At 38.4% G+C, this 18989-nt stretch overlaps 1 protein-coding gene across 1 annotated transcript in view; it reads right to left on the bottom strand.

Moving 5' to 3' along the window:
• The window catches only part of CCSER2 (coiled-coil serine-rich protein 2), a 51726-nt gene that overhangs the window by 22466 nt on the left and 10271 nt on the right, over positions 1-18989 (bottom strand). Inside the window, exons 3-5 of the mRNA XM_010157354.1 lie at positions 10542-10632; positions 7230-7392; positions 6420-6615 (exon numbers count right to left, since the gene is read on the bottom strand). Coding sequence (XP_010155656.1) covers positions 6420-6615; positions 7230-7392; positions 10542-10632 — 450 coding nt within the window. The remainder of the gene's footprint in view (positions 1-6419; positions 6616-7229; positions 7393-10541; positions 10633-18989) is intronic.

Consider the following 18989-nt stretch of genomic DNA (forward strand, 5'->3'; position numbering starts at 1 on the left):
ACTAATACTCACTAGCAAAGCAGGAATTAAGTTGCTTTGCACCAATTCCCTTAACCACTGTCTTAATTATCCTAATGCAAATAATGAACAGCAGGACACTGAAAAAAAAAAGTCATTTTAACACTACCAGTGGGAGCTTAAGCATCCCACTGTGAACATACACTAGGATTTCATCTATGAAACTTTTCCTGGTTTTTCTTCCTTGCTCACCATATTGCTAAAGTGAGATTCAGGAGGTGGAGATCCACAGAATAAGGTCTTCCATGTATTTAAAAAAAAAAAAGAGAGATTAAAATTAGCAAAAAGACAGCAGAAATAGCAAAATAAGTGCAACTGGTTATATGCATATACTGCTGTTGGCAGCCTAGAACTGACATGCTAAGATATCATTGGATTTTGGAAACTTGGAGAGAACACACAGTTTTAAGTTTAGGTAAAATTCCAGTGTACTTTATAACGGTATCATCACATCACAACAGGCAATTTGGAAAGCCATCACCTCTTGGGTATTACCTGATTAACATTTTTACAATAGTAGAATACACTATTTATTATATCAATCACACTGTCTGAGCAGATGTACTATCCTCATTTGTGCCAAATGTAAGAGATACTTTGAAAAACAAGAGCTCAGGGTAGTTTGTGAGCTACCTCGAAACCAAATGGATTGAGAAAAGAAGTTCTACTTATAAACACAGGCAGCAACACAATATTTCCATTTCCTTAGCAGAAGATAGCCTTGGGAAAAAAAAGCAGCATTAGACTGTCTACAGGGATTTTCAATCACACTTAAATCCAGCAAAAACTTTACTGTAAAAGTCAACTGCATACACTTCAGCTTTTGGCCAGCTTGGGGTGGCCCCTACGTAACAAACTGAGGTAATACCATGTCTCATGGTATATTTTCAACTGGCTTATAAAATTACAACAAACCTGGAGTCAGAAACCATTACAAAATACTCCTGCAAGACTCTGAAAATCATCCTAAATTTACTAATAGCTATGTAAAGGAAACAGGTGGTTGTGGTGGGAAAAAAATCCACACACAGATTCCCTTCAAACACTTTCAGAATACTCAAAGGCTGAAAGATTGCAGATGGGGCCAGGCTCTTCTCAGTGGTGTCCAGTGACAGGACGAGGGGCAGTGGCCATGAACTGGAAAACAGAAGGTTCAACCTGAACGTGAGGAGACCCTTCTTCCCTGTGAGGGTGCCAGAGCACTGGAACAGGCTGCCCAGAGAGGTGGTGGAGTCTCCTTCCCTGGAGACTTTCCAAAGCTGCCTGGACTTGTTCCCATGTGATCTACTCTAGGTGACCCTGCTCTGGCAGGCGGGTTGGACTAGATTATCTCTAGAGGTCCCTTCCAACCCCCACCACTCTGTGAATCCGTAAACAAAACTTTACAGTAACCTTTTGAAGACAAGTGTGAAGAGAATTCACACCTCTCTAACAACATTTGAGTATTTATCAGCATAGTGCCTATACACCAAATCCAGAGGAATGTCTCAAGCTTTACAAGCATGACCAAAGTAACCTGATTTCATAATGAATATTATTTCAGCTTCATAATCCTTTTCAAAGGGTATCTTCTGAGAAAATTAATACCATCTTAATTGTCTACAAAACGGTTGATTTTATTGTTTTAAGACAAACTCAGCAAGCGTTAGACACAATTAAGTGTACATGTAGGTAAAATATGTGACAATCCTTTCCTGAGTGTTCGCACTGTCATGTGTCTTATTTCCCTGGACAATTAATTTTATGTAACAATAATACTTGTCAAATATTTTTGCATACCTCCTCCCAAACGTTACAGTCTGAACTGAAGCACTTCATTATATTCTGAAGTCTGCATCTGTCATTTTTAATCTACCTCAAGAACACGAGCTAAAGGTTATGGGAATAACCCTCCATCATGGCAGCCGCAGGTACACCACCATTCACTCAAAGAGCCACAAATTAAAACCTTTATTTTTGAGTGGCTCTACTTAAGATGCTCTCAAGCCAGTATTTTACAAGTGTGAAGTCTTTAGTACGAATGACACAAAACCCTGTGCTTGCTTTAACCTTACAAATTCCCCTAGAACTCACTGACTGCTTTTGGTAAACAGAATACTAAACATCAATTTCTATTTAGTGACACTTCTTCATAAATGTAATCCTTACCAAATGCAAGTATTTAGTCAATAATGGCCCAATAAAAAACCTCACTACCTTTCTAACCTACTGTGCTGATCACACACAGCAGCAATTCACCCACTATGGATTGCTGGACTTTGAGCACTGCAGTGATTCTGCCGGTGAACATTTCAGCAACTCAAAAATGCCACATTTCATTGTATTCGCTCCTATGCTCCCAGCAGTTAAGCATTCTTATTTTACGTGCCTCTACTTTAAATATAAACACAGCCAAAAGAAAAGCCAGGCTCTATGACTAAATAGATCATAATAGTCCCTGGAATGTATTTCAGCATTCTAAACATGTGCTTTCCACACAGCACACAGACGGTGCCGTTCTCACTGCCCCTCCTTTCCACCTTCCCTTGGCGTTCTGTGGGTGGCAGCACTTGTGGGCTCTAGTGCAAAGCACATGTGAAAAAGAACAATTGTAGAACTCCTAGAAGAGCAGAAGAGACCAAATAAAGGGCATTCTCTCCAAGAATAAATTTCTCACATTGTCTCAGAGGAAGATAGAAAGCACAAAGCTTAGAGACAACAGTTGTTTTCAGTATACTAACCTATCTTCAACTACTCTATTATAAAAATCAACCCATTACAAGCAAATGCATTCTCAGGAATTATGCTGCAGTTCTGTAACAGCATAAGCTGTCTTTTAAGAGGCAGGATTTAAAGAGAATATACCACTAATAGGATAATAATAGTTTAATCTTGAGATTTCTTTCAACATTCCAGCCCCTGCACTTCACAAAGAAGTTGACAAATGCTAAACCATCTTTCCAAAAGTTTATCAGAGCTAATTAAGGCAGGTGCTACTCACCTGCTGACTGCTTGCATTTTCAGTGTAGCTTCATTCAGATCTCACTTCAAGTGCGTGTGGTAGGGTTCCCATGGCCCACTGTCAAACGCGGCTACAGCGGCAGTCGAACTGCTAACCGACCGCTTAAACTTAGTTTGCCAATTTTATTTGGTATTCTCCGTCCATGTCAATGAATAGTACTTCAAAGGTACACAAGTAACTTACTAAGCTAAAGCCTCAGCAAAAATTTGTTGGCGCATTTAACAGTTTTGCACTACATTGTCATTCATGCCTCTTCATACAAATGGGACAGTCGTATCTGAGTAGTTACAATGAAGATTCGTGCTTGAAAAACAGAACTTGTTTTCCATTCATGAAAGGTAAGTTGAAAACAAACCTTTTCTACAAAACCTGCCTCCCACAGAAAAAAAGGCCTCACAGCTCTCAGTTCTGTGAACTACTTCATGTTTCAGTCCTCCTTAAAACATCAGTAAGTGCTTATGAGATAAGAGTCTTTGGGAATCATCACTGCCAGTCTCGAGAGGAGGTTACCTCAGAGGATGGTCAATCCTTGACTAGATCAAAGGCTCCAGGCCATCAGGAGCAGTACAATTCGTATTTAAATAAGGATGTTCTAACACATTAGTTGTGTAACCTCAACCTAGAGCAGCAAGTTTCAGAAACTAATTGAGGACGAGGAGGAAGTTTAAGATCAGAAGAAAACATATTTACTACTAAGCATGCAAATGAAGTACCTAAGTCAATGTTTAAGAGGCATTAACATTTAGATGTTAATTATTACTAGAGTTAGGTTTCCAAAGCTTTTTCTTCTTACAATACCAATTCAGCGCTCCAGTTAAGCATTAAGTGAGAACATGCACCAGTAGTTCAACATCTCCCTGTAAATAATTACAACTGCATTTAGTGCGAGAAGAAACGTTTCTCCTCTCCTTATAAGCCAGTGTAACATTATTACAAAATCAGGTTACATTTACTACAGTGAAAATTTTAAAAACCTCTGCACGAGAGACTCCAGTTCCTCATTTCACTGGAGTAAGCAGCCTGCCTCTGTACTGCTGGCATTGTTATCCTGGCCACACAGAGATCAGAAAAGGCTGAACCACTCAAATAACTACTGATTTTTCCAAACAGTAATGGGAACACAACACCAAACCCATGCTGTTGCTGCTGTGTGGCTAATAATATTCAAGATAATTTATATATGGTTGTGAGCTACAGTCACAGCAATGAGTCCAGTACAGCACATTCAGCCGCCCTAGGAATATGCCAGGTATACAGTCATGGCATGTTGTGCTCTACAGTACTTACGCCACAGTTGATTAGAGAACTGTATAAATTAGAATTTAATTGCTGTATCTTCCTGTAACTGTTCCTGTAAGACCTGATGGCTAAGACCAGACTGTAGCTCCATTTCTACCTACACAAATTAATTACTAGAAGTCATAACTGGAGAAAGGGAACACTTACACATTTAAATGTATGATATAGGTTAAGCAAATATAAGAACTTATGCTTCCTTCACTAAAGCTAGTGTTTGAAAGGAGCTGACTTGGTATCTTGCTGTTCAATATTTTGTAAGAAGAGGCCTGTTGTATGACCCGGACTGAGACAAGTCCTAATTCAGTGTTCAGGCTGCTAAAGGTCATGTAATTATTTTCAAAATTAGGTTTCTGTTCTTTACAATAAAAAAAAAGAATTGAAATATTTTAACTCATTTCTGTTAGTATAAAGCTCAATATTTTCACAGAGGTTTTAACACTTAAAACAATGAAAAAAATTCCATACAAGTTCCACACTGTTTAGTAAATAAAGGTAGTAAAGGTCTAAAGTTGTCACCTCTGTAGCAGGCAAATTTACTTTACATTACTATTCACATTGTTTGATTACAAAGCTGGATAATACACAGGAGAGTAGAATAAACATTCAGAAGTCCAATGATGAGTTTTGTAAGCAGAGAGTCAAAACAGGGGGCAGTTATGTCAGGAAAAGCATAAGTACACCTGACAAAGTTTAAAAGGGAAGAACAACACTTGTTATTACAAAACACACTATTACAGGGAGGGAGGGGAGGAGATCAAGCTTTTGACAAGAGAAGCAGCAAATTTTGAGGAATGTACGTATTAGGAGTAGCTGCTTCTTCCATGAGTTTAAGTTCTTTTTAAAATACTTAATCTGAGCCACTTGAGGCAAGGTAGGTGTTCTGTAACCTTTCAGCCAAGTCTGGCTGTTACAAACTAGATCAACGTCTAAAATACAGTATTCTGCAGGGCCACATTACGTGGCTACAACACAGGCCTTTACACAGTGACCTGCACATACACAGATCATCTCTCTAGTTGTTTAATTGTCCATGTGTTAAAGGCATTAAAAGCCCTGGCTAACAAGTTCCCTGCCATCTCACGTACTAATTGCATGCTTAAGGCCCTTGGGGGGCAGAGTTTATGCACTACTCAGACACTGGGCTCTACCAACACAGCTTCCCTCCCTGACACCGTGTGATTTTTGTTACAACTGTACTTCTGATTTTGTCAGTGGGAAAACATCTCCAGCATTCTCAGTTACCATAGGAAGCAAATGTTCACATTTCTAAAAGGCACAGTCATACCCTTGAATTAGCCTCAAGGTTGATTCGTTCTTTGTTTTGCTGTGTTTTGGTTTAGCGTCTTACTTTTAGGGCACAAACTGACTTCCATTACATTATGTTGTTAGAAAAGAACAGCAGTAAATCCAGTATTAAAGAGAACATCATGAAGATGCTTCTCAGTGCTAAAGCGTATATGCCTCCAAAAAAGTTTCATGGACTACTATTTTTTTTTTAAAGCAAAGGAAATTTTGTAGCTGCAATGCCATACTTCTGCCGAGTCACCCAGCAGATCACCAACTCTCACCATTTGCCAAGTTTTGAGGTGAAATGAAAAAGCTCCCTAAAAACTTCTGACAACTCAGTGATTTCATACACTAGGAAAGGTTAAGTTTGAGCACTTCCAATAGGGATGATCCAGTAGGATTTGCTAAACTTCTTGTGAAAACACAGAAGTGATGAAAAGACTGAGGAAGAGAAAGCTTTAAGAAAAAGCTGTTAACACTGACTTGCTGAATGCAAGTTTGATCAATAGGATCAATTTTCCCTTATTTTTTTCCAGTTTTCTAGCATCTTAATAAATAAAAGCTTGTCTTCACATCCACCAAGTTTTTTTAATTTAGCATTATTTCCTCAGAGGAACAATATTTACTAGTCTTTGCAGTCAAAGTGCTGAAAGAACAGAAAAAGTACTATGTCAAATAGCAATAACAGGCGCACACTGTCATTCAACGTATGAAGAAGTGACAATGGCCTAATAAGGCCAAACAGAACATCACCCCAAATCTAGGCTCCCTCTCCAATATACTTCACTGTGTTTGTTCCATTTAGGCAGCTCACCTGGTGCAGTAAGCGCTTCAGTTTCAGTAGCTGAGTTTTTACAGCTGTGCAATCCTGGACCATGTGCCGAAGTGTCATTTCGTCAAGCATCACAGTATTCTCCGGTAATCCCACCAGCTGTCTAGGAGCCTGGTAAAAATTGCGTGCTCCATAGCTTTCAAAGTGACCAATGGGAGATTCTAGGTAGTTGGATCCCCTAAGAAAATAAATAAGAGCACAGTGATGATAAACTAGAGCTAGAGAGCATTTAGTAAAATAGTTATGTTACATGGGCAATATTCACACACAGCCTAAGATGAATCTGAAAATACCAGTTCTATTTCACTTAAATACTAGGCTTTCCTTCCCACTTGCATAAATCTCTCACAGACTAACAACTACAGTATCATAAAATACCAGTTTGGTCATCAGGATTTCTATTAACTGTCATTCAAGCTAGCCTATAAGAACTCTAGTATAACATATAATTTAAAAATCAAGCTAATAAGTAAAAAGCTGTCCAAGTTCATAAAATTCAAGTAATAAGACAGTGTAATATTTTTCCATGGAACACAGTAATTTATTTGGGCATTATAGTATCCTATAAAGACAAGCAATAAACGTTTGGATTAAAAAACCAGGACAGGAACAAAAGTTTTGAAAAGAAATCACAATAAATTGCAGTGATGCTCCCACCCAAACACACTATTCACCCGCATACAACTATTCTGAAAAGGTCTTGGACTCACTATCACTTGGGACCCCTTAGCACCAGGAGAGACTTCTCACCACAGTGTTTTAATTGTTTGGGAGAAAAGAGAAATTCTTTACCTGTTCAAATCATTTTTACCATGGATATAGTGATCAGTATGGCCAAGATGATAGTGATCCTGTGTATTCCATCGCTGTTGTGGTGGTCTTTTCCAGAATCCTTCTTGACGTTGCCTAGTGTTCCTGTCTTGTCTATCATAGTGGCTCATATTTTCACATTCCTCTACAGGGAGCATAAAGTAAAAAAAAAAGTTATGAAGTTTGTTCCTCAGACCTTGTAAATACAATATTTATTGTGTGTTGGTAACAGATGCAGTGGAAAGTCTGAGGTTTTATTTTCTTCAACTGATCCAAAAAAAGAAGTATGCATTTTAAGACTGTCAAGCAAACTTCTGTAATGATGTCACACTTTTACTAGCATATAAAACTTGTTAAAAACAACAAGAGTAACCTGTAGGAGAAACTACAGAATTCAGTAAAAAAAAAAAAAACCACACACATTTGGAGGAAGCAAACGTATGGGGAAGGAAAAAAAACACACACCACCCACAAAACCAAAAGCAGCATTTTCCTATCTTTCTTACTGACACCTCTTCAGGCCTTTAAAAAAGTCCAAACAACACACAAGGACAGAAAGACGACATTTTAGAAAAAGGCCAGTACTTCATTCCAAAACAGATGAGTTTCATTACTTAAAATACATATCTCATCCCATTCACCCTGTTTGTTTTTCAACTTGAGACATGAAAACAAATCAATCTCTTTAAAACACTAAATTCTGCAAAGCAAAGCAGATTCCACAAACTTTGTAGAGGAACAAAAGCTATATTTGGCAGCAGCTTGTAAACCACTAGAAACAAAGCCAAAACAACTGCTATCCGTGCAGTCAGACACAGCAAAAAGAGGCATAAACTGCTATTCTGCCATCGCACTCTCTCCCTCACTTACCCAAGGAGTTTTTCCTCACATTGCCAGTCCTTTGCTAGAAGAATAACTACACAAGAGCACATTGTTTTATTCAGCTGCCTACGCAGACATAGCTGCGTCTAAGACGCTCATCAACAGGCCTTCCTTCCTGCTTAGTTCCCAGCCTGCGTGGTGTTGGGAAGGGAGCCCAGTTTTACCCTGTGATTTAAAACTGCCATCCTCACTCGCTGCATACTTGTTGAGCTAGAACTGTTTCTATAAATAGTGCCCAAGCGGCATCCGGGACTCCAGAACGAAACACGGAGAGTTTCTGCGGACCTGGAAAGTCTTAAGAGGTTGACGTCAGTGAAATCACAGATTTACAAAAAGAAGAGTTGGCAAAAACTGCTGTTAAATATTATAACAAATACTCACATCTACAATTCACTTTTTGTCACACAGTTCAAACCAAAAAAAATATCAGGCAGGAAATGAACTTGGTTCACCTAAAGTAACAGAAGATGTATTTTCCTTTACAAGCATCCTTCCACAGCTTGTAACACATGAAAATTCATGGGTCCTTTCAAAATAAGCCCTCAGTAAGCAATTACTAAGATTTTTGGCTTTGGAAAATGAAATAGAGATACTGAGTAAAGACAGATGAATATTAGCAAAGAACAAATTTTGCTTTTTCAGGTGGTCAGGTTCACTTAAGGGAAAGACTTCCGAATTCTTCTTTTCGGACCGTCTTTGCTAAAAATCCAATCATGTCAAGACAAGCAATTATAGCAGAGGTACCAAGTTCATGCCTTGTTAATTTCATATGCAAACCTAACTTGCAGGAAAATTACAGAACTAGTAGTATTTAGCTAATATTGATCAAAACCAGCAAGTCCCTCCTCCTGAACCAGCAGCTTACACAGCAGACTGTCACAGCCACAAAACACATTCCAGCTGCACACACATTATTGATGCTTAACATCAGAAGTGTGACTAAAGTTTATTGTCTTGGGGCAATTAAGAAACCAGGAAAAAACCCATGATGTTTCATTTTTGTCTAGATTAAATGGCAAAGCTCAGCTTCTAATATTTTGTGGAAAACATTTACTTTTAACACACATGTATTTTTAACAATTTTTAAATTACTAGCTGAAACGCAACGCCTGATGGAGATGCAGTGCATGTTTTACAAACAAGGTAGCTTAGGAGAAATTGATCAACCCTTTAAAATGTTTCTTACTCTTTCCTAACAGAATAAGTATTACCATTATTGAAACAATACTTAGGTACATAACTACTAGTACTGTGAGAAATCACCTGGAATTGTTACACATTCTGGAAAATTTAAAAAAAATATGTAAGAACTGTACACCTCTGTGGGCTGAAGAGTTGGATGCTAGCACAATTGTTAACAAGCGCCTTTCACACAAGTACTCTGGAAAACTCACTCTGAGATTTAAAATGCTTAAGTTCTGCGCTTCGTAGGTGCACAGCGTTAAAACATGATGTGCCACCACTGTGGTAGATGGCAGCCCGTGTATTTACTTACTGTTAAGGTGGCTTCATAACTAACATATACACAGGTATCCCCACCCAAGAACTCTAACAAACCCAGTTACCCCTATACGCAGCAGGCAGTCAAACAGTACACCAAAGAAGCAAAGCTTTTTTCCTGTCAGTGCCTGTTTGTCCAGAGCAAGGCACTGCAGTGCCCCTAATGCGATGTTCCTATCCATCAGAGGATGTATTAGCCAACACTCAACTGAGAGGCAAAGCTAATACCCATATTCACATGACAGTGACAATTCTTATAGGTAGGTCAAGAATGACTAAAAGTAAATGCTTCCAACTTTTCCAGGCCAGAATTTGAGAAAGTGTGGCAATAATCTGTATTTCCTAGTTCATTCTAGCCTGGCCTTGTCTTGTTTTAGTGGTATCGAGGTACCACTAACCTCCCTGTGAAATGTTTGCCCATGTTCTCACTGACAATAAGAGTGCATAGAAGACTTCTTGAAAAACCACATCTTAAATCTTAAGGCTTCTCTTACCCTGAATTGTATGAAACCTAATAGAAGATAGTGTCAGTTTGTAAAAGAAAACAATTATCTCAAAAAGAATGATATTATCATTCACCAAAGCCAAAAAAAGCCCCAACATGTTCAAGCATAGCTGAAGCATAAAAGACTGAAAGACTAACTTAAGTTGGACATCTATTCTACTAAATTAATTTAAAGCAGCTGTGTGCAACAAGATTGTGCTTTTATAAAAGGCGGTAAATACCAAACTTCAGAATTCTTCAAATTCAAGAGTTGTATTTGGGGGAACAGAAACATCACACTTCCTACGTTACAGGAAAGAACAAGAGTGCATCAGCTTATGAAGGCAGAAGTCAGAACAACGGCACTCAAAAACCTCTTAAGTCCTTAGTGCAGTTTCACAGTTAGATCACTTGGCTAATTTACTAACCTTTCTCATGAGGCGAGTCCTCGGGTAGGTCCACGTCAAGCATGAGATCATCATCTTCAAGATCACATGAATCAAGATTATTCAAGATATCCTGCAAGAAAGAAAACATGAGATACAGCTGCTTTTATGATACTTCATTTACCCCACTGCCACAAAACGTTTATTTCAAAGCTTCATTCCATTTGTACCGCATACATACCCAACCTGGTCTGTAGCCTCCTCTCCTTCAGGGCCAATCACCCTCACTCACAACCATCTACACAAACAGTAATCAGCACACCTCTATGATACAACAGTGCTAGATGAAATAAAGATAGAGTAAAACATTTTTCTGCCTGATGCATATGGAATAGTCCAAAGATTTTTCTATTCATTAATATTCTGCCTGCTCCTCAATTAGAAACATTTCAAAACTACACTATTTTACTCAGCACTCAAAACAACTTTATGAAGAGATGTTAAATCACCTTATTTTAGCTCTCATATCATACTGATCAAAAGTTCATATCAAAAGTTCACATCACTGAAAGGAAGAGGGGGAAAATGTTATCTTGAGATCTTTGGGTCCTCAAAATTTATGATACACTATTACCAGCACTAAGCTCTGCTGCCTTTTGTATTTAAGATCATGGTTCACATAAAACATTCTAAAGCAACTAAAAAACTGTCATGTTGTGTGGGTATGCTAACAGTACAAGAAAAATGCAATAAGGTGTTAGTACTAAGTGGAATTATATAGTCAGGCATACTGAAAAACAACAACTCCACTGTGAGTGAGTAAATCCGCACTGAAGAGACAGAAACTTCCCCCTCTTCCTTTAATACCACCAGTAGGAAAAATTCAAGAGGTCAAGGCTGCAGAATATTCAAGCCTATTGAGCAGTCAGAGGCAGCAAGCACCAAACTACTGAAAAGCCATGTCAGGCAACAAAGTGGATCAGAGAACCCAGACTCTGTTTTACTTTGATTATTCAAAGCAAACGAAACCGATTAATACCCAGGCATTGGAGTACAAAAGCAGGTCTAGGGAAACTGTTAATGGTGATGCAAGCTCTAACTCTTGAGCTAGGTTAGCCCATATCCCACAAAAAAAAGCTTTAAGGCCCAAGATCAGACTCAGGCACTGCACAACTGGCTCTCTAAGAGCAGAAACACGGATTTTTCTTAGGTGTTACAACTACACCTAAAAACGACTCATGGGACCAATACTGAAAAAGTTACCAAGTATTAAGTGTTTTACTGATTACTTCTCATTGGGTAACAAAGTGATCAGTAAATACTTAACTGAATACTTAACTCTTCACAGAGAAGGTGGTGAGGCGCTGGAACAGGTTGCCCAGAGATGTTGTGGATGCCCCCTCCCTGGATGTCTTCAAGGTCAGGCTGGATGAGGCTGGGAGCAACCTGGTCTAGTGGAAGGTGTCCCTGCCCATGGCAGGGGGGTTGGAACTAGATGATCTATAAGGTCCCTTCCAACCCAAACCATTCTGTGATTCTATGAATACTTGCATACAGACTATCAATACACTGCAAAACCATGTTCTCTTGGAAAGCTATCCCTTTGCTGGCTACTGTGTGCTAGATTCCCTTTGGCAGAGATGTAGAGGTGAAAAGGAAGAACATCAACAGGCACCTCTCTGGACTGTTCCTCAGCAGTCTGAGAGCGTTCACAAAGGACTACTCTAATTACAAATGGGAGTTATTTATTGACTTAGGAGGGAGGGCATGAGATTACAATTCTTAACATTCACTTTGTAAAACAAACAATATAAAGATGGAATATTTGGGACTGAAGTAAAACAACACCAGGTGGTTTAAGTCCTACCTGAATAATTTTGCTTACATGTAGTATTCTAAGTATTTACACGATGAAACAGAAAAACCTACATACAAGGGCATCAGGAATAATAAAAACAACTATGGAAAGATTTTCACAGGGAAATGGAAGCCACTTACAGGAAATGGGGATTTAACATTTGGGAGAACAAACTGCCGGTATACATTTACTTCCTTTTGGTTCCATTAATTAACATTTTTCCAGGAACTAAAAGATATTTAACTAACATGTATTTCTTAAATAATTCTGAAAAAATAAGGGTGTGTTTGAGAGGCAGCTTTGGTTTGTTGATAAATCATTTCTACGCCAAGCTTTGATCTTCCAAATTAGTATGAACGACCATTATTTCCTTCAACTGGGGGAACCTTAATGAGCATGACAAACTACAAACAGTGGCCACAAACACATAAGAGAGTTGCAAACGTTTGTCACTGCTGTGCAAAAGCAATAAAAAACCCACTATATAAAAATGTAGCATGCCACAGTGTTAATTAATAAACCTAGATAAGCCACTTCTCTGCCTTTGTATCAGAACTTCAGAAGTCTAAAAATGTCAGAGAAGGTCACTATTTGAGATGCCAAACATACTTCTCTGTCAACAGCACATTTCATTGTTTCCCTAATTATACATTCCTGCGCCACACCGAGGCAACTCCACGCTGGAAAACACAGCTGTGAATATGAAGTCTTTGCAATAGCTGGGCCACATGAGGATTCGCTTTGAGCATTTCCCAATGCCACCTACTTGGGAAACAGGAGATGAAGGCAGATGTCAGCAGTGTCACCTTGAAACAGCTGTAAGATCAAAGTGCAGGTTTCACCAATACGTTAGTGCTGCTGAACACATTATTCTTACTACTGCATCATGAACTGAAGTTCATTAATCAGCACACGGCAGTAACACTGTCAGTAATGTGTGCCGCACAGCAATTACCGTCATGAAGTGATTCTGGGCAACAAACTCAATGAGAACAGGAAATAAGAAATTCTCCAAAGGTGCATCAGCTACAACCCTGCAGTATATTACACCTCATCAATTATTAAAAGTTACAGTGAGAGAGGAATCCTACTGTACTTGTAAAGCTGAAGAGAATAACGCATTATTCAAGGGGGCATGTAACTTCACAGGGCTGATTTAGCACTAGGTTTTCAAGATGATGCAACCTAGAAAGAGGTGAAGTTGGGACCATGAAATCCCAAGTCGAACTACAATGCTGTCCCCAAGCTCTCCCTCCAGAAAGGTTTTCAACCAAACACAGGCAGCACTGCTTTGTTCTCTCACCTGCAGTAGCATCGGAAAAGCATTAGGTGAGAAACACATGATCTACGACTACTAAGAGCTGAGTAAGTTGAGAACCCAAACAGCAGGGAACACTCCTATTGCATAAGGAGGCAGGATAAGATAACTAGAAAGGCTAGGATAAGGCTGGAGAGTGATTACACCATATTTAGCAAGTTTATGTCGATGTTACACACATTCTTTCTGTAGGGGTTACCCTCAGGTGCTCTGCCTCACCGAGGGTTAATCAAGCACACACCAACACCTCACCTACAACAGTATGCGGTTTTTTGCCTTATTTGTTGGATGCATAGAGTTCAGAATCTCTTTCTCAAGAAGCACACCAACATCAAGCTCTTAAGGCCAATGCTTTGAAGACTGGGGTATGGTAGAGCAGCTATTTTTGCTGAAGCTCAACAAGTTTAAAGTTCAATATAAATTCATGTCCAACACAATGAACTGATATAGCAGAATAATCTTTTTGAAAAGATCACTTAGTAAAAACTCCTCATGCTCCATACCTCATAAGCTCTCTTTCACTGAAGAGCAGTATTTTTCAGTCCACCAGCTTAAACTCAATTTAGCTTAACAGTTAGACCTAGGCAAGAGGCCTGATCCTCAGCTTTCCCATCTCTTGAGATAAGTACATAATTCAAATCAAAAGTTACATGCCCAAGTTTTCTCCCTATTAAATGAAAGCTATGGACCTGTGAAAGCTTAGGACACAATGTATATTACACTGGAGTTTAAAAAAAAGTCATCAGGCATTGGGCTTAGTGCAGAAATACAGAGCAATTCCAGATAAGTCACCCTCAACCAAATCATTTCTGAGAGCATTCACAGAACTGAAACAAGCCTGAGCTGAAGCCAGCAATTCAGTACCTTTCTTTTCATGCCAGGTATGCTATCTGGCTTGGAAAACAATTGCACTGAGGCAGTCATGAGCTGCTGGTGAACATCAGGAACAATGTTTTATTCCACAACTCAAGATCTCAGATCTCGTTCTTTTGTTCTACCTTTAGAAAGTAGGCTGTTAAAAGGAAAGTAACTCATTATGTTACTTACTGAGTTATGTCTTGCTTCCAATAATAGTCATGTACTTCTGAAGTCAGTGGTAAATGGAAATAAAAGATCACACCTAAGTGGGATTACTTAAATACACATACAAATTTCTCCAGTTTCATTTGCATTGCATCCTGAATTTTTATAGGCCTACATGCACAATTTCTTTGATCTCAAAAAAAAACCCAACCAAAACACAACCCCAAACAAAAACACCAAACACACACACACACTCTCCCAAACAAACATGAGCATTTGCATGTAGATCATTTAACACAAAAGATAACATTAAGGTAATCTAACTTAATTAAAAAAAACCCCAAACTTCACCGTTAAGTCTGGTTGGATATTTTGAAAGGCAAACATGCTAGGCTATTTCCAGTATATAGGTTAAAAGTTATTTACTTAAAGAACACGATAGTAATTACAGGACACCTTGTTTCATGACAGCACATTGTGGCATGTCCCATTTATTTCGTTACACTTCAATCTCTTTGAACAAACCAATCATCAGTCGGTAATAATCAGACCTCGGGTTTCTGGTTATTCTTACAGTACCACGCTGTATTCCTTTTGATGACAACGTATTCTAGCAACTACCAGCAGTGACTAATACGCAATTAAGGTTATTATCATTATTGCTAGTCTTCATGGCAAATTTAATGTTCATTTTTTCCTATATATACACCTCAGGATGATTTTAGTAATAAAGAGTCTCTCAAACTGCTGAAAGAACCAAAGTTATTTGTCCATGTAATATTTTGTCTTTGTTTATGTTAGAAAGGCTTCAGACACATACTAGAAGAAAGCATGACTTCTACACTTCTCTGACAGGTCTCTGAAATTGATTACTTGCTTGGGCCAAATTTGGGCACAGATAACAACTTAGCAGCAACTGAAAAACTAACATATCAGAACAATTTAAGTGGCCTAAAGAATGAAATTTAAATCATCCTAAAAATAAAAAGATACATGCATAAATAAAAAGCCCTCTGAATAGAATACTATCAGAATCTCCAAAATACCTTATTTTGTGTCTTTTGAATAATTACTATAATGAGAAAAACATTTTTAAAATACAATTTAACCCCAAATCTTAGAAGAACTACCATCGGTGTATGACAACATACTTCTCTGAACCTGAAAGCAGTTGTCTAAGCAAGTTACTAAATCATTTAAAGCAGACACATGTCCTTGTGACATCCCACAAAAAAAAAAAAGAGAAAAAAACACGCAAACATTCAAACATCCCAGGCAGATGTTACCTTCATTCTTTTTCTACTACTGAAGAGACCCTTATTTAAATAAAACATTTAGTGCCTATGTTAGCACAACAATGAAGTCACAATACTGTGTTTACCTGGACCCTGGTGCTATGGCAATGAATACACTACTACACATTTAGCAATACTCATTCTGTCTAATACCACAGAGGAGAAAAGAATAATCAAATTAAGTCCACTGGGGGGGGAACTTCTTGAACCAAAGGATGCAGGGGTTGACACTGGGACAGAAGGCTCAGTTTCTAGTCAGATGTACCACTGCTTCTATTTTATCGCAGCAAACTGATTTTCTGAATTTCTCCATCCTATCATAAAGCTCTTTTTGAGGTCATGTTATTCACAAAAAAAACTTGGTAACTGAACAGACATTGTCGCTTTTATCAAATATTTCCTCAGGTCAAACAGGCTCAGGAATTAGAGAGTAAGTAAAGCTTCCACTTTCTAATTTTTGAAGTTAAGAAAAACATAATACAGCCTTGATACACATCTCAGCAACCCAACTGCACAGGAAAGTCCTACTGCTGTTAAGCAGCAGCAAAAATGGGGCTGAGTAAGAGACCTGCTACAAGACACCCAGCTTACACGATTTACTGGGAGAGAGTATTAAAAAGAGCATGAAGATTACAAAAACAAATAGAAGATTGTAGTTCCAGCCACCAAAAAAACACCTCAAAATAACAGACAGCTTTCAAATAGCTTTGTGAAAAGAAACCTGGGTACATCTCCTTAAAATAGCAAAAAATACTTAGCCTCAAACTGAAGCTGGCCTATAGGCTTTTGTTCTGTCTAAACCAGAAGGTGCAGCTGTGATGCACCAGAAGGGCATGGAGAAAGGGAACTAAAGCCTTTGCCATCATTTATTCAGGATTTGAATTCTTCTTGACAAAAAGCCTCACCAGAAAACATAAGTTCCCTGTTCCTCATACTAAGAAGTCTAGTATATATTTTATGTTATAACACAACACCTTCTCTCAGATTACATTTTCGTTACATACAACATGGTATTCAAATATTTTTATATAAAAAAAAATCCAATAATCCTGCCAGTATGGCAGAAACATCCACAAAATCTTACGTTAATATAAAGTACTACCTTAAGCCCTTATATTGGTTATTCATATTGATTCTCTTTCAATTATCTGCAGCTAAGTGAAAAAAAGTATTAATGCATCCGAGTATCCCAGAAGAAACTACTCCTACTTTCCCACTAGTAGCCATGACCCTGCAGTTAAGATCTCCCAGCTGGAAGCCTCTGGTATGACATTTGAACACTACAACAAACACCTGGTTGAACTCTGAAGACAGAATGCCATCTGCTGTCACATGAGTTCATTCGCCTCACTGAAAGTAGGGACCATGGCATCATTTTGGAACAACAAAGATATTCTGTGTTTATTCTCTATGCTTTAATATTTGAGGTGAGAAGTTGCACTACTTTGCATCTGCACATGATTAATGTAAGACACTGTCACTACAGAGACAAGCCTTATGCTATACTAAGAGCACTGTTCCTTATTTCAAATCTTTTTTTGTGAATCAAATCTAGATAGGCTTTATGCTCAGAATAACTAGTAGCTTTGGATATGAAATTCCACAGGCATTTTCACACTTGTTTTCTATGTGGTTGCATATGCTGCATCTCTTCTGGCAAGATGCTAAAAATTAAAGATTCTAGATTTTTCCATAAAAAAGGTATTAAGTGGGGAAAAAAAAAGATTCAAGAGACCACAGGAAAAGTTCAGGAAGACAAGCATTAGTAAAGGGAGAAAACTAAAGAAGAATCTGTCCAAAACACACAAGCAAAGTGAAGAGACTGAGGGTGGCAATACCTACATTAACAAAGCATCAGCCCAGGTGCCTGAAGAATGAAAAAAAAAAACCCACACAGTAGCTTTTAAAGACAAACACTGAACAAACTGGGTAAATCAGCCATCTGGAGGGCAGCTAAAGGATAACTGCAAAAGTCAGTCAAATACCATTCAAGGCTGACAGCAGAGAGGAGAAAAAGACATCCAGGGTCTTTCAGTGCTATTTTCAGCATTTGACAACACCCCAGGTAGACACATAGATAAATAAAGAAATGGGAATTCAATACAGGTCTCCAAAAAGGCAGTGTTAAATAAGAACTGAACTGTTAAGCGAAGGCAGAAAATGGAGACAGAAGATAAAGACTTCTGTCACTTTGAGGAGATAGCTGGCATCCAGGAAGGCACGCACTGTACTACAGGGCTGAAGAGAAAAAACCCTGTAAACAAGGTTGTACCAACAGAGGAAGCCACAGAGAAGAGAAAGGACTGAACTCAGCAGGATACCAAAAACAGGATAGGGAGGGAGCTATTTTGAACATTGTACATTGCAAGTCACATTAAAGACAATTAAACCCAACATCCAAGCAAGTATTTCATCAATTTGTTCATGCTCTGTAAAGGAAGGTTGCTGTGACAACAAATGCAAAAAGAGCTGTCTTGGGTTTTCAGAACATTTTATATTTATCTATTAGCTATAACAGTCTTAAATAAAGATTTATTAATCTTTAAAACATTTTGAGAGAACTATGTTCTACCAAGGTTTATTGCAGGTAGGTAGGAAATAATTATTAGGTTATTACCCACAGTATCTCAAGAAGCAGCTATACTTAGCACTTAGTAATTTACTTTTTTAATCTGACATCAGATGTCAAGCTGTGTAAGAAATCCGAAATTCCATAGCATGACGGGAGAGGAGGAAAAAAACCCCATAAACATTAACCATTCTGTTGAGACTTTGGCAATTCATAAGCCACACAGCACTTTGCAGACAGACAGCACAGGCACAAAAAACGCTCCTTGACTGCCATCTAGCCTCTGGTAATGAGCCTGCAGAAAAGAAAGGGAACTGGGCAGAGGAGAGAACATTCTGCCCATCTTCCTGTAGAATTCCCACTAAATTTAAGAATGGTTCTTTTTTTTAATAGGCAGATGCTTCTAAGTAGAAAGTTTCAGATGTAG

This window comes from Eurypyga helias, unplaced genomic scaffold, assembly GCF_000690775.1.
Source record: "Eurypyga helias isolate BGI_N326 unplaced genomic scaffold, ASM69077v1 scaffold1138, whole genome shotgun sequence".
In the NCBI taxonomy this organism is placed as follows: Eukaryota; Metazoa; Chordata; class Aves; order Eurypygiformes; family Eurypygidae; genus Eurypyga; species Eurypyga helias.